The following is a 22,167-nucleotide window of genomic DNA, read 5'->3' as shown; positions in this document are numbered from 1 at the left end:
GTGAATGCTTTTTCTGGAATAATAAAACTTTCATTTTAGATGCCCGTTCATTCCTTCAGTGGTGTATTGGGACTTCATGGTGAGCTAGATAGACATGGTCTCTGTCTCGTAACTCACAGTTCCCTCCTTTATTAATGCCAGGCTTATCAAAGTATAATTTACATACAGTAGAAGCCACCTTTTCTAATGGACAGTTCTGTGGGTTTTGACAAATACAGATAGTTGTGTAACCCCCACCACATTCAGATAAAGAATGGTATTATCATCATCTCCAAACCTTCTCGTGCTCCCTTGTAGTCAGCCTTCCCCCCACCCCCCACCCCCGGCAACCACTGATCTGTCTTCTGTCCACATGGATCTGCCTTTTCCAGAATGTCATCTAGATGGAATCACACAGGATGTGACCTTTTGAGTCTAGCTGCTTCCACCCAGCTGAACACATTTGAGATTCACCCACAGCTGAATCTCCTTTTGACTGCTGAGTAGTATTCCATGCTGTGGATGTACCACTTCAGAGCCATCTTGGGGACCAAGATAGAAGGAAAACGACTAATCTTGATCAAACTGGCCCTGAACTCGTTGCGTTTACTGAGCAGACTATGTTAAATTTTCTTCCATCGGCAGAGTTAGGTCTGGAAAGGGAGATTTGATCGTTATAGAAAAGTAGACAAATGCCATTCTTTTGATGCCTCCAGCTCTGTGGACTGAGAAACTCATATTCACTTTGTTGATTTTTTGTGTGTTTCGATTGGGACGATGTGGCCCCAGCTGCCCTTAAAGTGAGCAAGGGCCCCAGGAAAGCTCCGTCCCCCAGGCTTTATGACAACAGTGCCAAGTCATAGAGGTCCTGCCAGTCCCTCAGAGAAGCCCCTTCCCTTGCCTGGGCCCCCGGAGGCAGAGTTTTGCCTGTGCGGGGCTGATGGGAGAAGATGGAGTTTCTTGGAACCACTCAGACTGCTGATTACTGTGGTCCCAGGAAAACCTGTGACTTCACTGCGCTGCCGCCGGCCGTGCCGGCCCCAGAAATCCAGGAATGTTACCAGCCCTATTACTTGCCTGGGTACCGCTACCTCCACTCATGGAGACCCAGCCTCTTCTACAGGGTTTCCAACACACAGACCTGCCAGGACGACCGAGCCACGTGCCACAGCGCCCTGAGGCCGCCCACCGTCCTGCCTTCGCTCCGCTCAGCGCTCTTCTGTCGCTATAGCCCCCGCGACTGGGACCAGTCCAACCAGCTGCAGATACGCGGGGCCGAGGCCTCGCGGCTGTGGGCCGGCCGGCTGATGGGTGACTCCATGCGGCTCATGCAGGACAAGGACCAGCTGACACAGCAGATGCAGCAGGGGACCTGTCGGAACCTGGGCCAGAGGCTGTCGGACATCGGTTTCTGGAAGTCTGAGCTCAGCTACGAGCTGGAGAGGCTTCTGAATGAGAACTGTAGCATGGACATGGTGAAGAAGCGGCTGGAGTGCGCGGCCGAGGAGGCGAACTGTCCGCTGCAGGTGAGTGTGGGGTGGGGACACGGGCGTGGTGGCCGCTGTGCTGCAGCCCTGCACACTTCCCTTCAGAGGAGATCATGGTGACAGGCACTTTGCAGGTTGGCCTGAGCTGCATCATCCTCTATAATCAGTTTTTAAGGTAAAAAATATAATCTTAGTCAGCTCAGGATGATCAGTTCATGGAATTTCTTTTTCTCCCTGGGGTTACATCAAAATTACAAGCATTTCATCGAGACTTTACAAGCGTGCGTGTGCCTGCCTGAGTGTGCTGGTCTTTACAGGGCACACTTAGAATAACTGCTTTGTTTTTCCCTGAAGCCCTTAACATCTGCTAACATCCTCTATAATTTGCATATTTATTTATTTACTGCTCTGCTCCCCACACTAGAACATAGGTGCCATGAGGGCAGGGATTTTTGTCTGCTTTGTCACCAATGTGTTCAAGACCGATACTGGGCTGTGAGGCCGGTGGGTCTGTGCTGGTCCTTGATGAGTGGCAGCTGTGCTGTCTGCCTGCTGGCTAGGCCCGTGTCTTGAATGTCTTCCCAGCCCAGCACAGCGTGTGGCACATAGTAGGCACTCAAGAAGTATTTGTTGAATAAATGAGTAAATACTCGAATGTGAACATTCTTGACACTTCCTTGGTCTCGCAGCCTCCTGTCACCATCACGTCCTGGGTCAGTGATGATGGCTTTTGGCTGCATGTAGACTGATATTTGACTACAGTGGCTCAACCAAATAGGAATTTCTCTTTCTGTCCTATTGAGAATTCTAGAGAGAAGCAGATCAGGCTCCTGCAGCCTCCACTTGATGCCAGAAGGGAGCCAGGCTCCTGATTTGCTGCTCAGCCATCCTTAGCTTGTGGCCATTGTCCTACTGTTTGCGGGAGGTTTCATATCTTACATTGCAGGCTCCTCCCTGCAGGGCGCATTTTAATATTCTTGTTTGAGGCAGGAAGATGAGGGTAGGGCAAAGGGCAAATGTGCCAACTGTATTAGTCCCTTTTTATGGGGAAATAACAGTTTTCCAGAAGATGCATCATGTGATACCATTTTTAGCCTATTTGCCAGAACTCATCTGAGCTCCCTGGCTGCAAAGGAGTCTGGGTCAGTGAGTGTGTCTGTCTGAGTCCTGGACTTTGGGTAAGGAACTGGCAATATCTGCCTCCTGCTGATCTTGACCACATGGGATGATGTTTAGCCCTCCTCTGGAGCATGTGGGGACTCAGAACCCCCTGCCTGGAGATCTCCTGCAGCTGTGTCTGCTCTATGTCAACTGTGGGCATTCCTGTTGGAGAGGGCCTGCCTCCAGATGCCCTGGGACATGGCACTCGTTCCGACCATTATGGTGGTGGGGGTGCAGATACCTCCGTTTCCCTGTGTTCCCAGATTGCTCCCCTGAGATGAGAGTGGGCAGGGCTGCTGCTCAAAGACCCTGGGCAACATTGCAAATCCACGTGCTCCTCTCCCACTCGCCTCTCACTCCCCCGGCCTGTCTGGAAAACCCAGCTCTGCCCAGCACACGTGGCCCCTGGCACAGGGGCCGGAGACATCTCAGTTGCATCCACTTCTTTCCATCTCCAGGGCTCCCACCTCAGTCCAGGCGCCTCTTCCTGGACAGAGGTGACTGCCTCCCTCCGGGCCTCCCACTCCTGCTCCTTCTCCAACGCATTTTCCAGACTGCAGCCAGAGGGATGATTTTAAATATTAAACTGGGTGCCCCCACTCCCCCTCTAAACCCCCACAGAGGCTTCCTAATGCACCTTAGCTATCACCTAAGCCCCGGTCACAGCCCCTACCTAGCCCTGCATGGCCCAGCCCTGCCCGACACCCCAGCCTCACTTCTCCATGCCCACCCCAGTGGCTTCCTGCCTGCAACTCCACGCCCCCCACAACCTTCCCCCTGCCCCCCCCAGACTTTGCAGCTGCTCTTCCCTCTTTCTGGTGCATTGTTCTCATTAGGCTCTGCCGCTTCTCGTGACTCAGGTCTCAGTGTCACCTCCTTAAAGTCCTTCCTGACCACCCCAACACCTTACTTCCCATCCCACCCCCGCATTGCCTCGACTGTTTTCATCACAGCCCTTATCACAGTCAGAAATGGTCGAGCGTCTTTGTGTGTTTCCTTGTGCATGCTCTCTCCCTTCGGGGGGAACCCCATCACAGCAGGGCCGTCCGTTTAGTTCATTGCTGAATCCCCGGTACCTGGACTGAGGGTGACACAGAGAAGGGGCTCAGGAAATTATTGTGGAGTCAACGGATCCCTCTCCTTCCCGAGTCCCCAGATGCACTGGCATCCCAACAGCACCGCGTCCTGCTCCCCTGCTGCCTTCTCACTCCCACTGCTCTTTGTGACATCACAGGCCAGCAGCCCAGTCCCCAGTCTCAGTGTCCTATTGCGGGAGCTCCCCCGAGCTGCCGCTTCTCTCTTCTATTCTGCCTGCTCATGTCTGCAGGACAGGCGATGGGGCAGGGTTGCCTGGGTCTTGGCCCTGGTCACTTTTCCAAAGCTGCCACCCCATTTACAGATCTCTAAAAAGGGGTTTTCACATCTAGTTGACTCCTGGACATGAGGGCATTGGGGGCACCAACCACCCACACAGTCAAAAATCCACATATAACTTTTCACTTCCCCCAAACTTAACTGCTAATATAGCCTACTGTTGACTGGAAGCCTTATTGATAACACAAACAGTTGATTAACGCATACTTTTTGTGTTATATGTATTATATTCTATATTCTTACAGTAAAGTAAGCTAAAGAAAATGTTAAGAAAATCATAAGGGAAAGGAAATTATATTCACAGTATTGATTGAAAAAAAATCCACATGTAGCTGGAACCACACAGAACAAACCCATGTTGTTCAAGGGTTAACTGTGTATTCGTAGAAAGTATTTATTGACAGTATTTTGAGAGCTTTACACTTGCCAAGTGGACTTAACCTATACAGCAAACCAATGAGATATGTAGCAGTATTATACCCATCTGCAGTCATGGACTCCCACAGCTCCTCCCATAAGGGAGTAGGGGAGGCTGAAAGCCACCCAGATGCACAGCGAGGAGGCCACGTGAAGCCTCCAAGTTTCCCGGGCATAAAAAAGATCATGACCAAGATAGATGTGAGACCCACCACTCAGAGTCTACGTTCGACTGCGGGGAAAACGCACGATTTCCTGCTGCTCCCTACAGGTGGCCCTGGAGTGTCTATACCATCGAGAGAAAAGGATCGGGATCGATTTGGTCCACGACAACGTGGAGAAAAACCTTATCCAGGTAAGGTGCCTCCTAGGTCTACCCAGGTCCCCGAGGGAGGAGGGAGGAGTCAGAGAACTTTCTGACTTTTCAGGAGCAGAAGTCACGTGTTTCACCCCATGGAAAGTCAGGGCTCAAAAACCCTGGGTGGAGGCCTACATTGCAGATTAGGAACAGGGAGTAAGGAGGTCATTTGACTCTCAGTCTTTTTATCTCCAAAATGGGCACTATCATCATAATTTCAAGAAATAATACCAAAAGCTAGTGTTTATTGAGCACCTACTGTATGTCACACACTGTACCACTTCATATGCATATTTAATGATAAAATTACCTATCAATGAGTACTTGGCACATAGTAGGTGCTAGATTTTCTTTTAATCTTGAAGTATATAATTAAAGAAGAAAGTGGGCAAAGAATGTGGCACCTCCACCATTGACCCTTAGCTGTCTGGTCTTGGGATCATGTGGGCTGAGGCAGGAAATGGACACTTTACCTTGTGGGGTGAGGGTGGGTGGTGAGAGGCAAGGAGTGGGGGTGCTGGCCTGGGCGACAGGATACCGAGTTTCTAAGGGGCACCCTCTCTCTGATATTTTTCATTGCAGGAGGTAGATTTGCTAAAATGTTGCCAAGAACAAATGAGAAAACTAGCTCAAAGAATTGAAATCCAGATGCGGTAAGGGCTGCTTTCTCTCCCTCTTGACATTTACTTTGGGTCCCTCAGGTTTTGGAGGGCAAGCCAGATGACCCCCTGGCTCTAGGTGGTTCTTTTGGTCAGTGGTATGCTGGTAAGTGTTTAACAGCCAGCTCCCCAGGAAAGAAAAAATAATTCTGTTTTGTAGCATTTGCCAGTTGCAGTGGTGTAAATGCTACGGCTATGGCTGATTTCAGTCTACATGTATGACGTTACTGAGATGTACCCATTGATTTCCATGACCCAGCACATCACTGACTGGTTCTTCTCGTTTGCAATAAGGGCCTCGGCAAAAGAAATTGGACTTTCTGAGACCCCTCTTTGTCTGTGGCTTCCTCATCTGAGTTCTGAACCTGGGGAAGCAGCAGAGATTGCGAGGCATTAAGCATCCAGTTGAGGGGCCGGGGCATCTCCAGAGGGGAGCTGGTGGGTGCCTCAGCCAAGAGTCTTCAAAAGGAATCAGCTTTTAGCTCTTAGAAGATTATGTAACTGGTATCATGACAAGGCAGGAGCATCCTCCATAATTCAAGGGAGGCTTGAGTTTTAACAGGATTTGGGGCACACAGCTCATCCCTTGGCCCCCAGCTCTCCCACAGGCAGCCTTCCTGCCTGGCCCTTGAGCTGGACACTTGCTTTTAACTCTTGTAAGACACGCTGCTCCTGGCTTCTCTTCATTCACTTAGATAGAGACAGCAAGAGGCGGGCCGGCAACCTGGCCAGGGCTGTCCCTTCTCACTGTGTGAGGTACCCGGGCAGCCCAGAGGAAATGATGAGGGTCCAGACAGCTTGCAAATAGGCTCTGGGGGTTGGTGCCCTAGCTTGCTGTACTCCTGAAACAGTAGTCTCCCCGCCCCTCCCCCAGCACACGACCATGACTCAGCTCCACTGAGGCAATGAGAATTGGGTGACAGGGATAGGAGAGAATCAGCCAAGACCATACAGCATCCAGGGAAGTGTTGAAAAGCTACCTGCAGACCAGAGGGCGCGGTCAGGGCCAGACGAATTGAGAGGACCCAGGGAGACTTCAGAGGTGGAGGTGCCCCAAATGAGGCCCAAATACAGCAGTGGTTGAAGGACAGCTGAAGGGATGAAAGCAGGGTCGGATTCCATCCTTCGTGTGCCTCTGCCCTGATTTCTGACGAGTCCACCTACCATTTGGACTATTGTTGGCCTAATATTGGTCTGTAAATTAATTTGCTTTTTAAAAACTTTAAATACTTGTATTTAAACAAAAAAGTTTGGGCAGGGAGATGTCTTTATTGTATTTTTCCTCTCCTTATTTTTATGATCACTATTTTGGTGAGGGAGAATGCTTTCCCATTTGCGGTTGATGTAGGGCTGGGACAAAACTCGGCGTTAGGGTGACAGGAGGGCTGAAGTTTGGGGAATGAGACAGTTGGAGCCAGCAGAGTGAGAAAAAAAAAGCCCAGACTTGAAATTGGGGAGCTGGACCCTGGAAGAGACATTCTGGAACTGTCGGCGAGGAGGTTGCTTGTGCAAGCCCAGGCGGTAGAGGAAGAGGTGGGGGGATTGGGAGAACCAGAGAGACTGGGACAGACGGAGAAAGTCCTGTCAGAGAATAAGAGAATAAGTAGTGACATTAGAGGGAGAGAGAGACAGAAAAAGGAGGACATGAAGTGATAAACAGAGAGACAGGGAGCAGAGAGACAGAGGGACACAGAGGGACAGAGAGAGACAGACAGATGCTCCCGGCAAAGAGAAATCAAGAGGTGAGTGAGAGACAGAGAAAGATGGAGATAGAGAAGGACAGATACACAGAAAGAAGCAAAGAGAGACGGAGATGCTGGGATAGATGCTGAGAGAGATGAAGCCGCTGAGGCAGAGAGTGTGGGGGAGGGAATGGGGGCGAGTGCAGAGGACATTTCCCTTTGCAGGACCAGAGGCCAAGTCACCCTGGATGGAGGCTATTTGAACTCGGGCCCTGGCCCACTTAGCAGAGGATGCTTGTCACCTTGCAGGGAGGCAGCTCCTGCTGCCGGGGCGGCCTAATTAATCTAGACCTGGCCAGAGCCTCATTAGCGGGCAGAACTCGGTGTGTCTTGGCTCTGTGGGAAGGCTCTGCTGCTGACCTGCTCACGTGGCCGCTCTGGCATGGACAGGCCTGGGTTGTTGCCTTGTGGTTTTCTGGGTGAGGCCTGGGGCCCCCATTTGGGCAGGACCATGTTTTCACCTCGCCAGGCGCCCTAACAATGCAGAAAAGGCTCTTTCTGACGGGGCAGGAGCCAAGTTCTGGCTTTTCCTGGTGGGGCAGCAGCCTGGTGAGCCTTGGCAGTGGCCGGGCTCTCCACCATGGGACAAGGAAGGGAGACTGGGGCTGTCCCGTCTCGCCCCAGACCTCATTAGTGAGGGCCGGGAGGCTGAACCGGCTAAGCAGGGATTCTGAGGCCCCAGGTTCCCCTCTGATGCTCTGGCATGTTTCTTTTCTACATTCTGGTCTTTCTTCACATTCCAGTTTGTTAGGCAAGACAGGGCCCCATGTCTCCATGGCTCTGCCAATTTGGAAGGCCCCGAGGACTCCAGGAGGGCTCCTCCTGTCCCAACACGACCCCATGAGCATCCTGATAGGTGGGGGCCCACCATCAGGATTTCATTTCCTGGCCCGTTTGAAATCCCTCATCAGCCCCAGTATCTGCAGCAGAAAAATAAAGTGGCAAAAAGATAGAGAAGACAAGGAAGACAGAGACACACACGCAGAGGCCTTAGGACAGAGAGAAACCAAGGAAGTTGAGGCAGAAGGAGATAGAGACCGAGACAGAGAGACAAGCTAAGAGACAGAGGGAGAGAAGAAGAGAATGAGAGGGTGCAGAAGGGGAAGAGACCCATGGGAGACGTGCTCCACTTGCGTTGGTAACCTCTCTGGGCTCTTTCACTTCTTCTAAGCGTTTTAAGGTGAAAGTCCGGATTGATGCCCGTGTGTTTTTAACACTGACTAATCTTTTCTTAATCAAGAGGGAAACAGAAAAAGGTTCAGGCTTCGAATGAAGGTTCAGGCTTCGAATGCACTTCTAGAGACAGTGCATTCTAGCTAGGATTTTGTTAGTGCTTACTTAGCATTTATGTTTGAGGTGACCTATTCACAGAAAGAATTATTGGTTTTCCTTTAAAGACAGTGGTGGAGATTCTCCTTTTATTTATTTATTTATCTATCTATCTATTTATTTATTTATTTATTTAGGCGGCCCTTGGTTGACCTCACAGATTGCAAGGACCTTGTCACCTTACGATCTCTTATTTTTTATATTTTACACCTACAGCACCTGGTCTTCCTAGGTGGTCTCCCAACTAAGTACTAACCAGGCCCGAACCTGCTTGAAATTTTCCTTTTAAAATACACTTTTTTATATTTTAAAAGTGCCTTAATAAAAAAAAAAATAGCAAGTAAATAATAGCATAGGTAAATTGGGAACGTGACAGGAATCATGAAGGTGATTCTCCAATGGCTAGAGTTTGGCAAATAGTGGCCTTTAAGTCTCAGCTTCTGAGCGAAGATACCAGCCCTGAAGGTTCAGATCCTGGCCCCACCCCAAATCCTCTGCTCACCTCTGCCCAGTCTCCCACTCTACCCAGCCCCTGATTTGTCCAGCCTCCAAGAGATGCTCGTAGGTCCCTAAACACCTGAGTGTCTCTAGCTCCTCTGTTCTTGCACATGTAGTGTCCTCAGCTTGAAATTCTCATCTCCCCCTCACCCAACTCTGTCCATAAGTGTACTCCTATGATTAGGAAAACCCAGCCCAGACACCTCCCCAGGAAGCCTTCCCTGACCACCCCCTCACTCTGAGGTCATGGCTTTCTCTTATATGTTACTCTGTATCCTTTACAAACCTGCACTATTCCCATTCTGTACCATATGTAGTTTTATTATATTTATTTACGCAAATCTGTGAGCGACTTGAAGGTAAGTGGCTGCATTTTATTCATGTCTTTTCCCTGTGTCCTAGGTATCGGGTGAGGCAAATGATTTGTGAACTGATTTAAATCAATACTAGGCTTTGTCCAAAGTATAAATTTGTATCTTCTAAATCAGTTGGAAAAATTCAACTGGAGCGCCAAATCTGGCCCGCCACTTGTTTTTATAAATAAAGTTTTATTGGAATGCAGCCACATATATTCATTTACATATTGTCTGTGACTGCTTTCCTGCATAGCTGAGTAGTTGCTACAGAGACCATATGACCCACAAAGCCAAAATTAGTTAGTATTTGACCCTTTACAGTAAATGTTTGCCCACCTCTGCTCTGAATGATAGTAGGTCTGCTTGGATTGGGGGAAGGGTGAGGGATTGCGGAGAGGCCCCTGGGTATGTGGTGGGAGCATCAAGGTGGGAAGGGGCAGAGGAGACACTGCGATGGACAGAGCACCCTCCTGGGAGTCCAGAGACTTGCCTTGGAGCAATGGCTCTGCACCAACCTCCCCTGTGATCTTGGGTGAGAGATTCTGGATCAGTGCACAATCCAGGGAAAAATCCTTGTCTACCCTCCCAACCCCCAGGGATAACCGAGATGCTCAGCACGCTCTGGAGAGGGATCTCGAGGACAAAAACTCGGCCCAGTTTATCGACGAGAAGTGCTTCAACCTGAGGAACACGTCGGACTGCATTAGCTTCTTCCATGGCATGGAGAAGGTTGATGGCACGTGAGTACTGGGCTCCCGGTCCCCATCTGGCCATGCCGATGAGAGTGGGGTGTCTGAGTCTGCTCTTGCCAGGCAGCGTTAAAGGGGCAACACGCACCAGTCAAGTGAGAGGCGGTGTGGTTGAATGGGGATCCTCAGTCACAAGCCACAGCATCCAATTCTGGCTAAAAAGCTTAAGACCAGATGGAATTTACTGGAAGGCTGCAGGGAGCCACAGACTCGAGGAAGGCTGGAGGGGACAGTTCTGGCAGCTCGAATGAGCCAGGAAGTGGGAGCTAGTCAGCTGCTTTGTCAGAGCACCACCATGTTTCCATTCCTGCCCTGCTTTGCCCAAGATTCAAATTCCAGCAAGACAGAGCAAGCAGTTGGCTCAGCGCGGGGCATACGGCCACTGCTGCTGGGGCCAGGATGTGCTGGGGCACCTCAGCTGGGAATTCCACGACAGAATGGCTGTCCCCAGAGGGAAGAGGAATTCAAGTTTGATTGGGAGGGCCCAGCGCTGTCCACCAGTGCTGACAGTGGATTAAGAGAGGATTCTAGAGCCAGGCTGCCTGACTTCAGATCCAGCTTCTATACTAATATTTGGGAGAAATTACGTAATCCCTCTGGGCCCCTGTTTCTTCATCGATACCATTGGGATAATAATAGTGCCCTACCAGAGTGGGTATAAAAAAGTAGGCGTGTGAACTGCTGAGCACGAAGCCTCGTGTAGGGGGATGACAACGGCTGATGTTTATTGAGCGCTTGCTGTATGCCCTCATTTTCTCGTCACAGTAGCTCTGCGGTAGGTGCCTTCTGTATTCCTGGCACTGCCATGGGCAAGTCACAGTAGCCCTGAACTTTCATAAAGAACTAGCATGCTTTCGCAATTGATAGTTCGAGGGCCAGAGAGAGAGATGCTCCAGGTACAGCCAGAGGGTGGTGTCTGTCTTGGTCCCTTTTAAAAAAGTCTGTAGCACATAGGATGGTGTCTGGCACGTAGTAGGTGTGTAATAAATATTTGTTGAATGAAAGAATGAATGAGAGGGGGAAGGGAGGAAAAGAAGGATGAAGGAAGGGAGGGAGGGGAGAGAGAAGGAGGAAGGAAAGGAGTTTCTTAGCTGCACTCTGAGTCATTTTCTGGATCTTAGTAAATATGGATGTGTCGAGAGGGTCCTTGGGGTTCCCAGCAGTGACAACTCCCAGGGACCTTTCTTTTCCTGACAAGGTTGATTCCCTCATGCGCTGGCAAGGTGAGCAGGACTTCAGGGGTCTCAGTGCCTTCATTCACAGCTGCCCATCTGAACAAGAAGTCTCGAGGGTTCCTGCCCCACACAGATGCCTCCCCAAAACCCGGCAGCCAGGTTGTCTAGCGGAGACCCCAACTCCCATGCTCGGTGGGGGGGGCCTGGTATTTAAAGTCCCTTAGCCAGTGCCTCCACTGCTGTTTGTGGTGACTAATCGCTCCCCAGATGTGTTAGCTCAGGGCTTTTATTTGAGGTTTTCTTAAAGTAGAGCTATGTCTGGGCAGCTTAAAGGACATTTGGAGGCTTTGAATTGCAATGTCTGTTCACCGCAGTTCTCGTTGCCGTGGATTAACTGATGATGGTGGTGGCGGTGGTGATGATGATAGTGGATGACTTTTACCTGATGTTTGCTATGTCCTAGGCACTGTGCTAAGATCTTTACACGCAGCATCTCATGAATAATAAACATTTATCAAGGGCTTACTATTGTCATGTACCATTATAGAGGTTTCACATTTAGTCGCTCAACAACCCCCAGGGATAGGCACCATTACTATCGTCATTTTACCATGAGGAGACTAAGGCTCAGAGAGGTGAAGCGACTGGCCCAAACTCACACAGCAGAGTAGCAGAGCCTTGATCTGAGCCCACTTGGCTCGAGGGCTGTGTGTTTTGTCACAGCGCCTTCCTGCTTCCTCACCAAAGCCTGCCGTCTCTGCCCTCTGGCAAATTCCCCCCAAGGAGAATGTGATTAAGCCAGTTATTTTCTCTGCTGAGCTCAGCTGTCTGCTCCAGACGAGGGCGAGGGCTGAGAGGTTGCTGCTCATGACATTGTCAGTGCCCCATTCAGCAGCGGGGTATATCTGCCGGTCCCTATCTGCTGTCCTTGGTGCCTCCTCCTTCATCATTTGATGGTGCGTAGCTGTGTGACCTTGGAAAAAACACTTCACCTCTCTGAGCCTCAGGTCTTTTGTCGGATGAAAGCTCCAGATCAGACGCAGTGCCCACTCTCATCTTCAAAAACCTGAGACCCCTGTTTATTGCTTGATTTTAACTCCTGCAAAAGCCAGACAAAAAACCACGCATTATATGTTTTTAAAGAATTTCTATTCACCGTGCAATCTAAATGTGCTTTAAAACATCTGAAAAGAGACTTCTATTTCAGAAATTTCAGTCTCTTTTTTCCTACTGTCTGAGAATACAAATCAGCTTTATTTAAGAACTGGAGACTTCCTGGCTAAAAAAGACCTTGAAAAGTGATTTAGTCTGGTTTACCCAGGAACTGAAGCCAGCTCAAAGAAATGCGAATCCCTCCTTCTCCAAGGCTTCCCAGAGGAGGAAACTTTTGCTTGTTGGTTGCTTTTTGCAGGAATTTACATACCTGCAGGAAGAACTTTCTATTATCTAAACTGAATCCCTTAAGTCACTGCCTCGGAGAAGCCTTCCCCGCCTGCCCTCTCTGATGTAGCCTGTGCCCTCATTTGTCCCCTAGATCCATTCCTTAGCTGCCTGCCGGAGTAGAGGCTGCCTGCCCTTTGCAGACCGCCTTTCTGGCCGTTTGCCATCTGGTTTCCAGTTGGGTTCAGCCAAGAGGAGGGACGCCAGCGGGAGACAGAGGGCGGGCAGGAAGAGAAAGATGTTGGGGGTTTATCTTCCTTCCTTTCCCTCCCTTCCTCTCTCCCTCCCTGTGATCTCCCAGGGCTCCTCTTTCCTACCTGTCCCTCTCCTCTTGTCCTTTTCAGCTGGGGTGGTGACAGTTTTGCGCAATTGCTAATCCATGAGCACCTCAACATAAATGGAATTTATGTTGAATATAAATTCCATTTCTTTCCTCCTGCAAGCCTGACTGACACATAATGGCCTGCTCCATTTGTCTCTCTCTCAGCATCCTGCTTCTAAATTCCTTCATAGCATATAACACCATGTGTAAACATCTTTTTTTTTTATTGTCTGTCTCCCTCCACTGGAAGTTTGTCACCATGAGGACAGGGATGTTGACGCTCTTGTTTATGGCTCAGGCCCAAGTGCCCAGAACGTGGCTCGGCATGTGGTATGTGTTCCAAGAACGCTCGTTGAGCAAATAAGTCAGTGCAAGTAGCGTGGCCACATGCTCATCCCAGAGTCGAAGGGACTGCACAGCCAGCATCATGCGCTCTGTCTGTGTTTTTATTGATGGTGGTGGAGGAAGTGTTGTGGAAAAGAGCTTTTCGGGGACTCTCTCGTCTCCGACAGCTCACCGAGGGCCCATCAGGAAGTCAGCTGCTCTCCTCTAGGCTGCAGGGGCCTCACCTGTAAAATGAGGCTGTTGGATCAACCCAGTGGTTCTTAGCTGAGGGCCATTGTGCCTCCCCCAAGGGACATTTGCCAATGTCTAGAGACATTTTTGGTTGTCACAGTTGAAGAGTCGATTGCTATTTACATCTGGTGAGTAGAGGCCCGGGAAGCTGCTAAACATCCTCCAGTGCACAGGTTAGTCCCCACAGCCAAGAATGTCCCCACCCAAATGTCAAGAGTACCAAGGCTGAGAAACCCTGGATTTGGACATCTCTAGGCCAGCCACAAAGCCCTGATTAAGTTTGCCTTTGTGCCTCTGGCAGGATCTCCGTGCCCGAGACCTGGGCCAAGTTCAGTAACGACAACATCAGGCACTCGCAGAACATGCGGGCCAACTCCATCCGGCTGCGGGAGGAGGCCGAGAACCTCTTCGAGTCCTTGTCCAATCAGATGTGGAAGCAGTTTACTAACACCAATCTGGCCTTCAAAGCTCGCATCTCCGAGGTGATGGACGTCAAGAACAAGCTGCAGACACAGCTGGCTAAGGTCAGTGAGCAATGTGTACCTGAGGACCACTGTCACCCTCACTTTCTCCCTATGGTCTCAGCAGCATCTGATCAAGCCGCCGGCCCAGCCCTGCTGCTAAAATGCCGCCCCCCCCCACCCCATCTTATAGTCTATACCTTGTCCAGCCCAAGCATCATGGGAGGATGAGAGCAACACGTAGGGGTAAATCTTCCTTGTTTACTGGATAGTGGAGCTTGGAGCTTGGCCTGGCTGTCACCACTGCATCCAAAAAGCTGTCGATGGCCCCCAGGGCCCTTCACGCCCATCTGACGGTCACGTGGCTGTGTGTGACCAGAGAGGGTGGGTGTGGGTATAGGAGCCCCAGATACTGGCTCTGAGCAGATCTTCTCTGCCCACATCAGCGTCTTTGAAAATGTGACCTTTTGACCTTCAAAGCCTTCAGCAGCATCAAGACCCGCTGTTGAGGGATAGGATACTTTTTAATTCGAGAAGTGAAAACAACTGCTTAATTCTATCACTATCTCCTGCTACTCCCTTATTCCAAGGTGCCCTTTTCACTCCTCCCTTATTCCAATGGGTCATGCTGTTTCACACCTCTGGGGGAGTCCTCTCCATGTGGAGTTTATCCTCTCTGCTCAGTATAAATTTAGAGAGGCTGCTGGGTGTTAGAGCATCACTCCTACTCAACCTCGTACCCCACTGCTTAGTGAATCGCCTGGCACACAGAAGACACTCTTTAAGTCTTTGTGCGATGAATGAAAGAAATCTACAATGATGACTTTTGAATTGTTGTGTTTTACCTACCTTTTTTTTTTTGTTTTAAACACCTACAGCATCTGGTATTCCTAGGTGGTCTGCCATCCAAGTAGACCCTGCTTAGCTTTCGAGATCAGACGAGATTGGGCACGTTCAGGGTGGAATGGCCATAGTTGAACTGATGTTTTTTAAAGAATGATGCATGAATCAGTGAATGCTTATAATTTCAAGCATCTTTCTTTCTGTGTTTTATAGGGAAAAATCATTTTTCTATTGTGGTATACCATCGTCTTAGTCCTTTGGGCTACTATAACGAAAATGCCATAGATTGGGTGGCTTATAAACAACAGAAATTTGTTTTTCACATTTCTGAAGACTGGGGGGTCAGGATCAAGGTGCCAGCAGATTTGGTGTCCGGTGAAAGCCCGCTTCTTGGTTCATAGATGTCACCTCCTCACTGTGCCCTCACAGGAAGGCTGCTCTCTGAGGTCTCTGAGGTCACTGATCTCATTCATAAGCATATTGACGACTTAATCACCTCTCAAACACCCCACCTCCTAATACTATCACAATGGGGATTAGGTTTCAACATGCGAATTCTGGGAGACACAAACGTTCAGTCCATAGGAACCATTATCACCAGTACAGTTCGGTTGCGTTATGCACCTTCAGTGCAACAGCACCACCATCCATCTCCAGAACTTTTATTCATCTTCCCAAACTGAAAGAACTCTCTGTTTAAACTCCATACCCATTAAACAGTCATTCCTATGCCTCTTTCCCCAGCCCCTGGCAGCCAACACTCTATACTTTCTGTCTCTGTGAATTTGACTACTCTAGGTACTTCATTTAAGTGGAATCATGCAATATTTGTCCTTTTGCGACCGGCTTTTTTCACTTAATGGAATGTCTTCGGGTTTCATCCATGTTGTACCCTGTATCAGAGTTTCTCTTATGTAAGGCTGAATAACAGTCCATTGGGCGTGTAGGCCACTTTTTGTGTATTCCTTCGTCGTCGGTGGACACTTGTGTTACGTTCATCTTTTGGTTGTTGTGTAAACGTTTTCTTTTAATGAGGCATTTTATTTGGTGCATCAAATACAGTTCATTGCCATGTTTCATGGAGCGAAGTCTGAGGCCTAGAGATGACTTGGAAAGGCTCCCGTGGGTCTTGGTGGCTTGCCTGTGAAACGGAGTAAGAATTTCTACTTGATGATGTTATTGTGAGAGTTAACGGGTTGATCTCTGAGGAGCTCTTGGGACAAGACGTGGCACACAGTAAACACTCAATAAAAAGGTAGCAAGTATTAATATTATCAACAGAAAGAGAAAAGATCTTTCGGGCGGGGGTGGGGAGCAAAACCTTTTCCCTTTCCAAATTTCTCTGGAGAAGTTTTGAATTATTACTAACAGCCTCATCACTGCTGATCAGAGAGGTTTTGCAACTATGTGGATTTTTATTAATAGTCATTATACAACCACCAGCTGCTTTGCAGATAAACCAGCTCCCATTTGAAATAAACCAAACCCCAACAGGACACCGCCCGAGCACGGACTTGGCTTCTGGTTTGTGATGATTTTACATGCTGTTTTTCTAAGATAATAAAAGAGCTAGTTGATGTAATGAAGATAAATATATTAGCAACCATGTCACCTTTCAACAGTTTATTTCGTGTAGAGGATTTGAAACGCTCCCTTTAAAATTTAACTGTTAATTATTGAGCTTAGCCTGATTCCCCATGGCAAGAGGCATTTCTGGAAATTTCTAGGTTCCTATCCTCACTGGTGCTACAAAGCCATTAAATTATTGCCCAGGTGGTCATAGGAATCCACTTTGAAGGGCCATGTCTACATGGCATCCCTGAAGACTTTGAATCTCCCAGTGGTTTGGGGCTGCATAGACAGCCTTAGCCGTTCACCGTGATCCTGGGGTTCCATCCTCAAAGCCACACCCCGAACCTTGTAACTTGGCCTGGGTCCTTGTCCTTGCTCTTTGTCCTTGCACTTTGGGGCTTTGGGGTATCTCTTAGTCATACTGACCACTGCTAGAAGAGAGGCTGGTGTCTCCTTTGGCCTGAAGCAGTTGACCACAGAGAGGGCTGCTGCCTTTGAGAACTGAGAACCGGGGCCCTGGTGGGAAGGGAGTGTCTGGATAAGCATAAGTCCCCACCTACATCCACTTACCCAGAGGAATGTGCCTGTTAGGGGGAGGACTCAGCTTGGGGAAAAGATGCAAGGACTTATGGGAAGGAGGGGTGGAGTCAGAGACACTGCAGTAGAACCGTGCTTTATCTAAAGTAGTGAAAACTTGAACCCTGCCGGGAAAATGATCATAGGTATGTTACGTGGACATACCTATATCGAATATCGTTGACTTGCACAGTGGGAAAGTTTTTTCTTCTTCAATCTTTTTTCAACACTTGAGATGATCTCAAAAGGAAAGCCTTGATCTGATGCTAGAATGCCTTCCTCACCTTTTTACGCTGGCCAGTCTCCCTTTGAAAGAGAGAGCATGGACCCGAGGCTGAGAGCTTTGGGCAGACAGCACTATCAGACCAGAGTTGAAATAACATGGTTTTATATTCATCTTGTTTCATGCATTTTTATGGTTATTTCCACTTGTGGCAAATGATGCTGATTTTCCACTGATAATAGTGATATAAAGTTTTATTTTAAAATAAATGCATTCAGGTTTTTTGTTGTTGTTGTTAATGAACTGATTTAAAGAAAATATTGTTAATTATGTTACAAGTGGTGTGAGGGGATATGGCAAAAATGGTAAAGATGGTAGGTGAAGGCCTGAGTCTTGGAAAACAGTGATGTAGGCCTGTGTTTTAAATATTACTGTGTGTACAATAATCACCAGTATCCTAGGGAAGGTATCGAAATGCAGATTCTGATTGAGCAGGTCTGGGGTTGTGCCTGGGAACCTGAATTTTGAACTAGCCGGCAAGAAGTAGCTGGCATGTAGGTTGTAGAGTGCTTTGACTTTGACAGACATCTGGGTAAACAGCTGTCTCCTTCCCTGCTCTCCCCCCGTCTCCCTCCTCCTCCCTCTTTCTTCCTCTCATCCAGACTCAGAATATTGGGAGAACCAAATCCTTCCAAAAGGCAAGCTTGGGTAATCCAGTTCTAAACAGATTTTCTCTAATTGCATTTTGCTTCCAAGCAAAATGCTATGGGTTTTCTTACAGTCAGAGGCAGCGAACAAGAGCTAGCTTTCACCCTCCCGCCTGCTCCACCTGGAGCCCTCATATCTTAGTGGCTCTGACTTCCAGATGCTTCCTGGGGCTTCCAGTGGATTTCAGGAGCTCTGACTTTCAGGTGCTCAATCGTGAATCTTGGGGTCCACTTGGACACCTCTCTTTCTCACCGCCCCCCCCATATCCACTCCATCAGCAAATCCAGTCGTTTCTACTCTCAGAATGCTATCACTTCTCACTCCCTCCTCTGCTCCCCTCCTTCACTCCCCCCCCGCTACACACACACCTGGCCTCCACCACCTCTGCCTGGATTATGCTGTTGTCTCTCAGCTGCTCTGTTTGCTTTCGATATTGCCAACTGATTAACTGGCAGCTAGTTCGGAGGATATTCCATCCTCGAGTAAGCCAATTAGATTTACAGAGGAAAAAAGTTCAATTACCTTAGATCGTTAGAAAACCTCGAAAGTTTAGCTGGAGAGTACAGGCAACAGACTCTCTCTGGGTTGTGCCTGCCAGTGCCCGTGGGTCACCATCTTCACCGTGGCCAGGCCAGTCTGCACCACCGCTGTCATGATAATTTCTCAGCACACATCACCTTTGCAATCATAGCGCCTCACAAAACGCACGGAGCACGGTGAACTCCGAGTGAATGTTGGTGGAGTCCTTTCAATCAGAGAACAAACACTAGTGGTCCACGAGGTGAACTTGGCCCCCGTATTATTTGACCCCTCACATTTTCCTTTTGACGGCTTTATTTATCCTTGACACATAATTAGCTGCATGTATTTCGAGTGTGCAATTTGAGAAGTTTTGACACACGCCTTGCAGGGGGCCACCACCTCAATCAAGGTAGTAAACACATGAAAGGTTTCCCTGTGCCCCTTTGTCACCCCTCCCTCCCTCATTCCCAACACAGCCACTAATCTGCTGTCACTATAGATTAGTTCACATTTTCTAGAATTAGCTATAAAAGGAGATGTACCTTACACACTTTTTTTTTTTCCACTTGGCATCTTTCATTCAGCATAACGGAGATTCTTAGTTTGTCCCTTCTGGCTGCTGAGCAGTGTGTGTGGCGTGGACACTCTACTGTGTGGATTTACCCCCGTGTGCCTGGGGTCCTTTGACCTTCATTTGTTTAGCCGTTCGCCTGCCGATGGACACGAGGGTTGCTTCTTGTTTGGGGCTGCTGTGAACATTTGTGTACATAAATTCAGTTTTGCAGAATCTCTAGAAAAGTTGGTAGCTCTAGCCACTCTGAGCCTACATTTCCATGGGGGAACAAGGGCCACCTCCGTCACGGCCCACTTCACTCATCTGCATCCCTTGCCTGTGTCCACCAGGTTTGTGCATCGGCACGGTCTGCTCTGCGCATCTGAGAGCAGATGGACAATAGCAGCCAGGCCTGGAAAGGGTTTAGCAGAACACAGGGGCTCTGAATTTGAACCTTGAAAGGCCTTGCTCTTATGCTGAAGTTTCTTTAGCGTTGTGACTTCCAAGTGGTCATTAGCACCAGAAGCACCCCTCCACGGGAGGCAGTGCCAGGGTGAGAAGGGGCGATGTCTGAGGGGTGAGGGCCCGCAGCCGGCCAGCGATCAGAGGGCCCCAGAGCCCGCCGCCATTCCCTCTGTTTGTCCAGGGAGGTCTGGAACCCATTGCGGAGTGGGAAATGCTTTTGTGCTTTGCAAGCAACCGGATCCCCTCCAGCACCAGTGCCGCAGCCAAGCTACTGACTGGCTCGTTTCTGAAGCTGGTTCAGCCCAGGGGAAGTGGAGCCTTCTCCTCGCTTCCCGCCCCTGCGACCCCGTGGTCAGTCTGGTGAGGAGGGGCAGGGGCCAGGCGTCAAACACCATTGCATCTTGGTGAGAAAGTTCTCTTTTCAAGTTTTCTCCATCAGTCCTCCTGAGAATGGCCAGGGTCAAGACTGATATGATCCAATTTGTCTGTAGCTTCTCTTTCATTTTCAATCTCCCTTTCTAACGGCAAGGCGTCGCGCCCCAGGCAGGCTCTGAACCTTTGAAAGACAGCAGAATCTAGTGAGAATAAACTTTTTTTTTTTTCCATTTTTCTGTGTTGTTATGGTACCCTCTATTAATGGGAAGCTTTCCGCTTCCATATAAACATTCCATCTCAAATACATTTGTCCAAGGCCGAAAAGGCATACAGATGGTATGTGGGTTTGGCAAGTTAACTCTCAGGAAAAGCCTTGGGGTCGCCTGTGGTAGGTCTCTTAGCCTGATTCTCACCCGAGCACCAAGAGGAATCAGAGGCTCTCCAGTGTCACATAGGCTCAGGTCTCATCATTGCACCTGAGGACACCCAGCATGAGGGGGTGTGGGAGAACTCAGATGGCCGGGGCAGGGAGTGCCTCACCAGTATCTGTCCACGGCAACACTGTGCCAGATGGGAGAGGAGCTGCTGGAATCAAGGGAACAGAACCAAGGTCCAGAGCCGGGAAGGCAGTCAACAGATGCAGGAAGTTGGAGGGGCCAGACAGGGCAGGGGGATGAGCAAGGGTCAGCACGGCAAGCGTGGGGGTGGGGGGTAGTACAAATGAGGCTGTATCGAGCTCATTTTGTGAATGCCACCGAAACTCGAGGAAGTTTACCTCCCCCTTCCCACTATGCTCCACTGTTGGTATTAGCCAGTCATATGGTGGGAGCCCTGGGCGAGGCAGTCACTGGGATTGGTTACCGGTAAGACAAGAAGAATATAAGATGCAGCCTGGCCAAGGCAGAGGGTTGCCTGGGCACCTCCTGGGTACGGGTATGTCCCAGAAGTCTCTGAATTTCTTTCAAGTTGTGACTTGTCCGCCTTTGGGTCCTTGGCTGCTTGCCTGCTTGGGACCTGCCACCCAGTCTTGCCTATTCTCCTGGCTCCCACATCTGTTTGCCTCATCCTGGTCCAGATCTCCCTTGTAACTCAACATTCTCCAGTCCCCACACGTGGGCCCCACAGTGCAGTGCAGAGGCCTGGGTTCAATTCTGGCTCTAGCACTTTCTGGCTACATGACCATGGTCAGGTTGCCCCACCTCTCTGTGCCTCAGTTTCCCTGTCTTCAAATGGAAGTAATAATAATTGGCAAATATTTGTCAGAATAAGAACAGCAGCCCCAGTCACCTCATAAGTGCTCCATGAATATTAGCTATAAGTTGGCAAGAAGCTTGTGACCCGCTGAAGGGGCGGGAAAAGCAAAGTGACTGAAAGAACGTGGTTTCTGGAATCCAAAAATCAGGGCTGAATTTTGGTACAGCTGAAGGATCTTATGACAGTAACTAACTCCTCTGAATCTGTTTCTTAATCTATAAGAAAAGAATATTCCTACCAGCTATGAGGATTGAATGAGAGGCAAAGCTTTACACTGGACTCACCCAGACGCCTGGCTCCCATCTGCAAGGATTCTGATGTAATTGGTTAGGGTGTGGTCTGGGCATCCAGCCTTTTAAACTCTCCTCAGCCAAGAAGTTCAAAGTTCAGACCAGTGGTTCCCAAGGTGTGGTCCTTGGACCAGCAGCAGCATCACCTAGGAACTTGTTAGAAATACAGAGTCTCAGCTCCCTCCCAGACCTTCTGAATCAGAAACTTGGGCCCAGCCCTCTGAGTTTTACCCAAGCCTCCAGGTGTGTCTCCCAGGCGCAGGCATGTGACAGATGCTTGTGAATTCCCTCCCTCCCTCCCTAAAGCAGGTATTTACTTAGCATGTCTTGTGTACTAGACTCCGAGTCAGGTGCTGCGGATGCAACACGAATGGGACAAGATCCCTGCCCTCAGGGGGCTTACGTTCTAGTGAGGGAAACTGGTTTAAAGAAATAAGTAAATGCGCAATTAAAAGTCATGGCATGTTAAGGAGACTCCTGAAGGCCCAATAGTGGATTACTATGAATTTTTTTAGACTGTTATACGTTTCTTCTCCATCTAGCATGGAGCCCCCACTCGTTTCCACCCCACTCCAGGACTTTCAGAACCCCTGACCCCAGCTGGCCTCTCAGCAGCTGAGGTTTGTATTGACCCGGCAGTGTCTGAGGGCAGCTGGCCATCTCTGGACAGAAACAGCTGTAAGCAGGGCTTACCCAACATCTG

The 22,167-nt window shown here is 49.2% G+C and overlaps 1 protein-coding gene across 2 annotated transcripts in view; it reads left to right on the top strand.

Annotated features, from left to right (window-relative positions):
• Window positions 1-22,167, top strand: part of TEKT5 (tektin 5) — a 49,699-nt gene that overhangs the window by 14,817 nt on the left and 12,715 nt on the right. The window contains exons 2-6 of one of the 2 annotated variants that reach the window (XM_023529614.1): window positions 372-1,505; window positions 4,690-4,773; window positions 5,359-5,429; window positions 9,957-10,100; window positions 13,924-14,146. In XM_023529614.1, coding sequence (XP_023385382.1) covers window positions 930-1,505; window positions 4,690-4,773; window positions 5,359-5,429; window positions 9,957-10,100; window positions 13,924-14,146 — 1,098 coding nt within the window. In that variant the 5' untranslated portion in view covers window positions 372-929. Of the gene's footprint in view, window positions 1-371; window positions 1,506-4,689; window positions 4,774-5,358; window positions 5,430-9,956; window positions 10,101-13,923; window positions 14,147-22,167 lie in introns of those variants that run through there. The other variant, XM_011358359.1, reaches the window with a different exon arrangement.

The sequence above is a fragment of the Pteropus vampyrus genome, unplaced genomic scaffold (assembly GCF_000151845.1).
Source record: "Pteropus vampyrus isolate Shadow unplaced genomic scaffold, Pvam_2.0 Scaffold40, whole genome shotgun sequence".
Taxonomy (NCBI): Eukaryota; Metazoa; Chordata; class Mammalia; order Chiroptera; family Pteropodidae; genus Pteropus; species Pteropus vampyrus.
The sequence above is the reverse complement of the archived record's forward strand: the minus strand, read 5'-3'. Positions and strand labels throughout refer to the sequence as shown.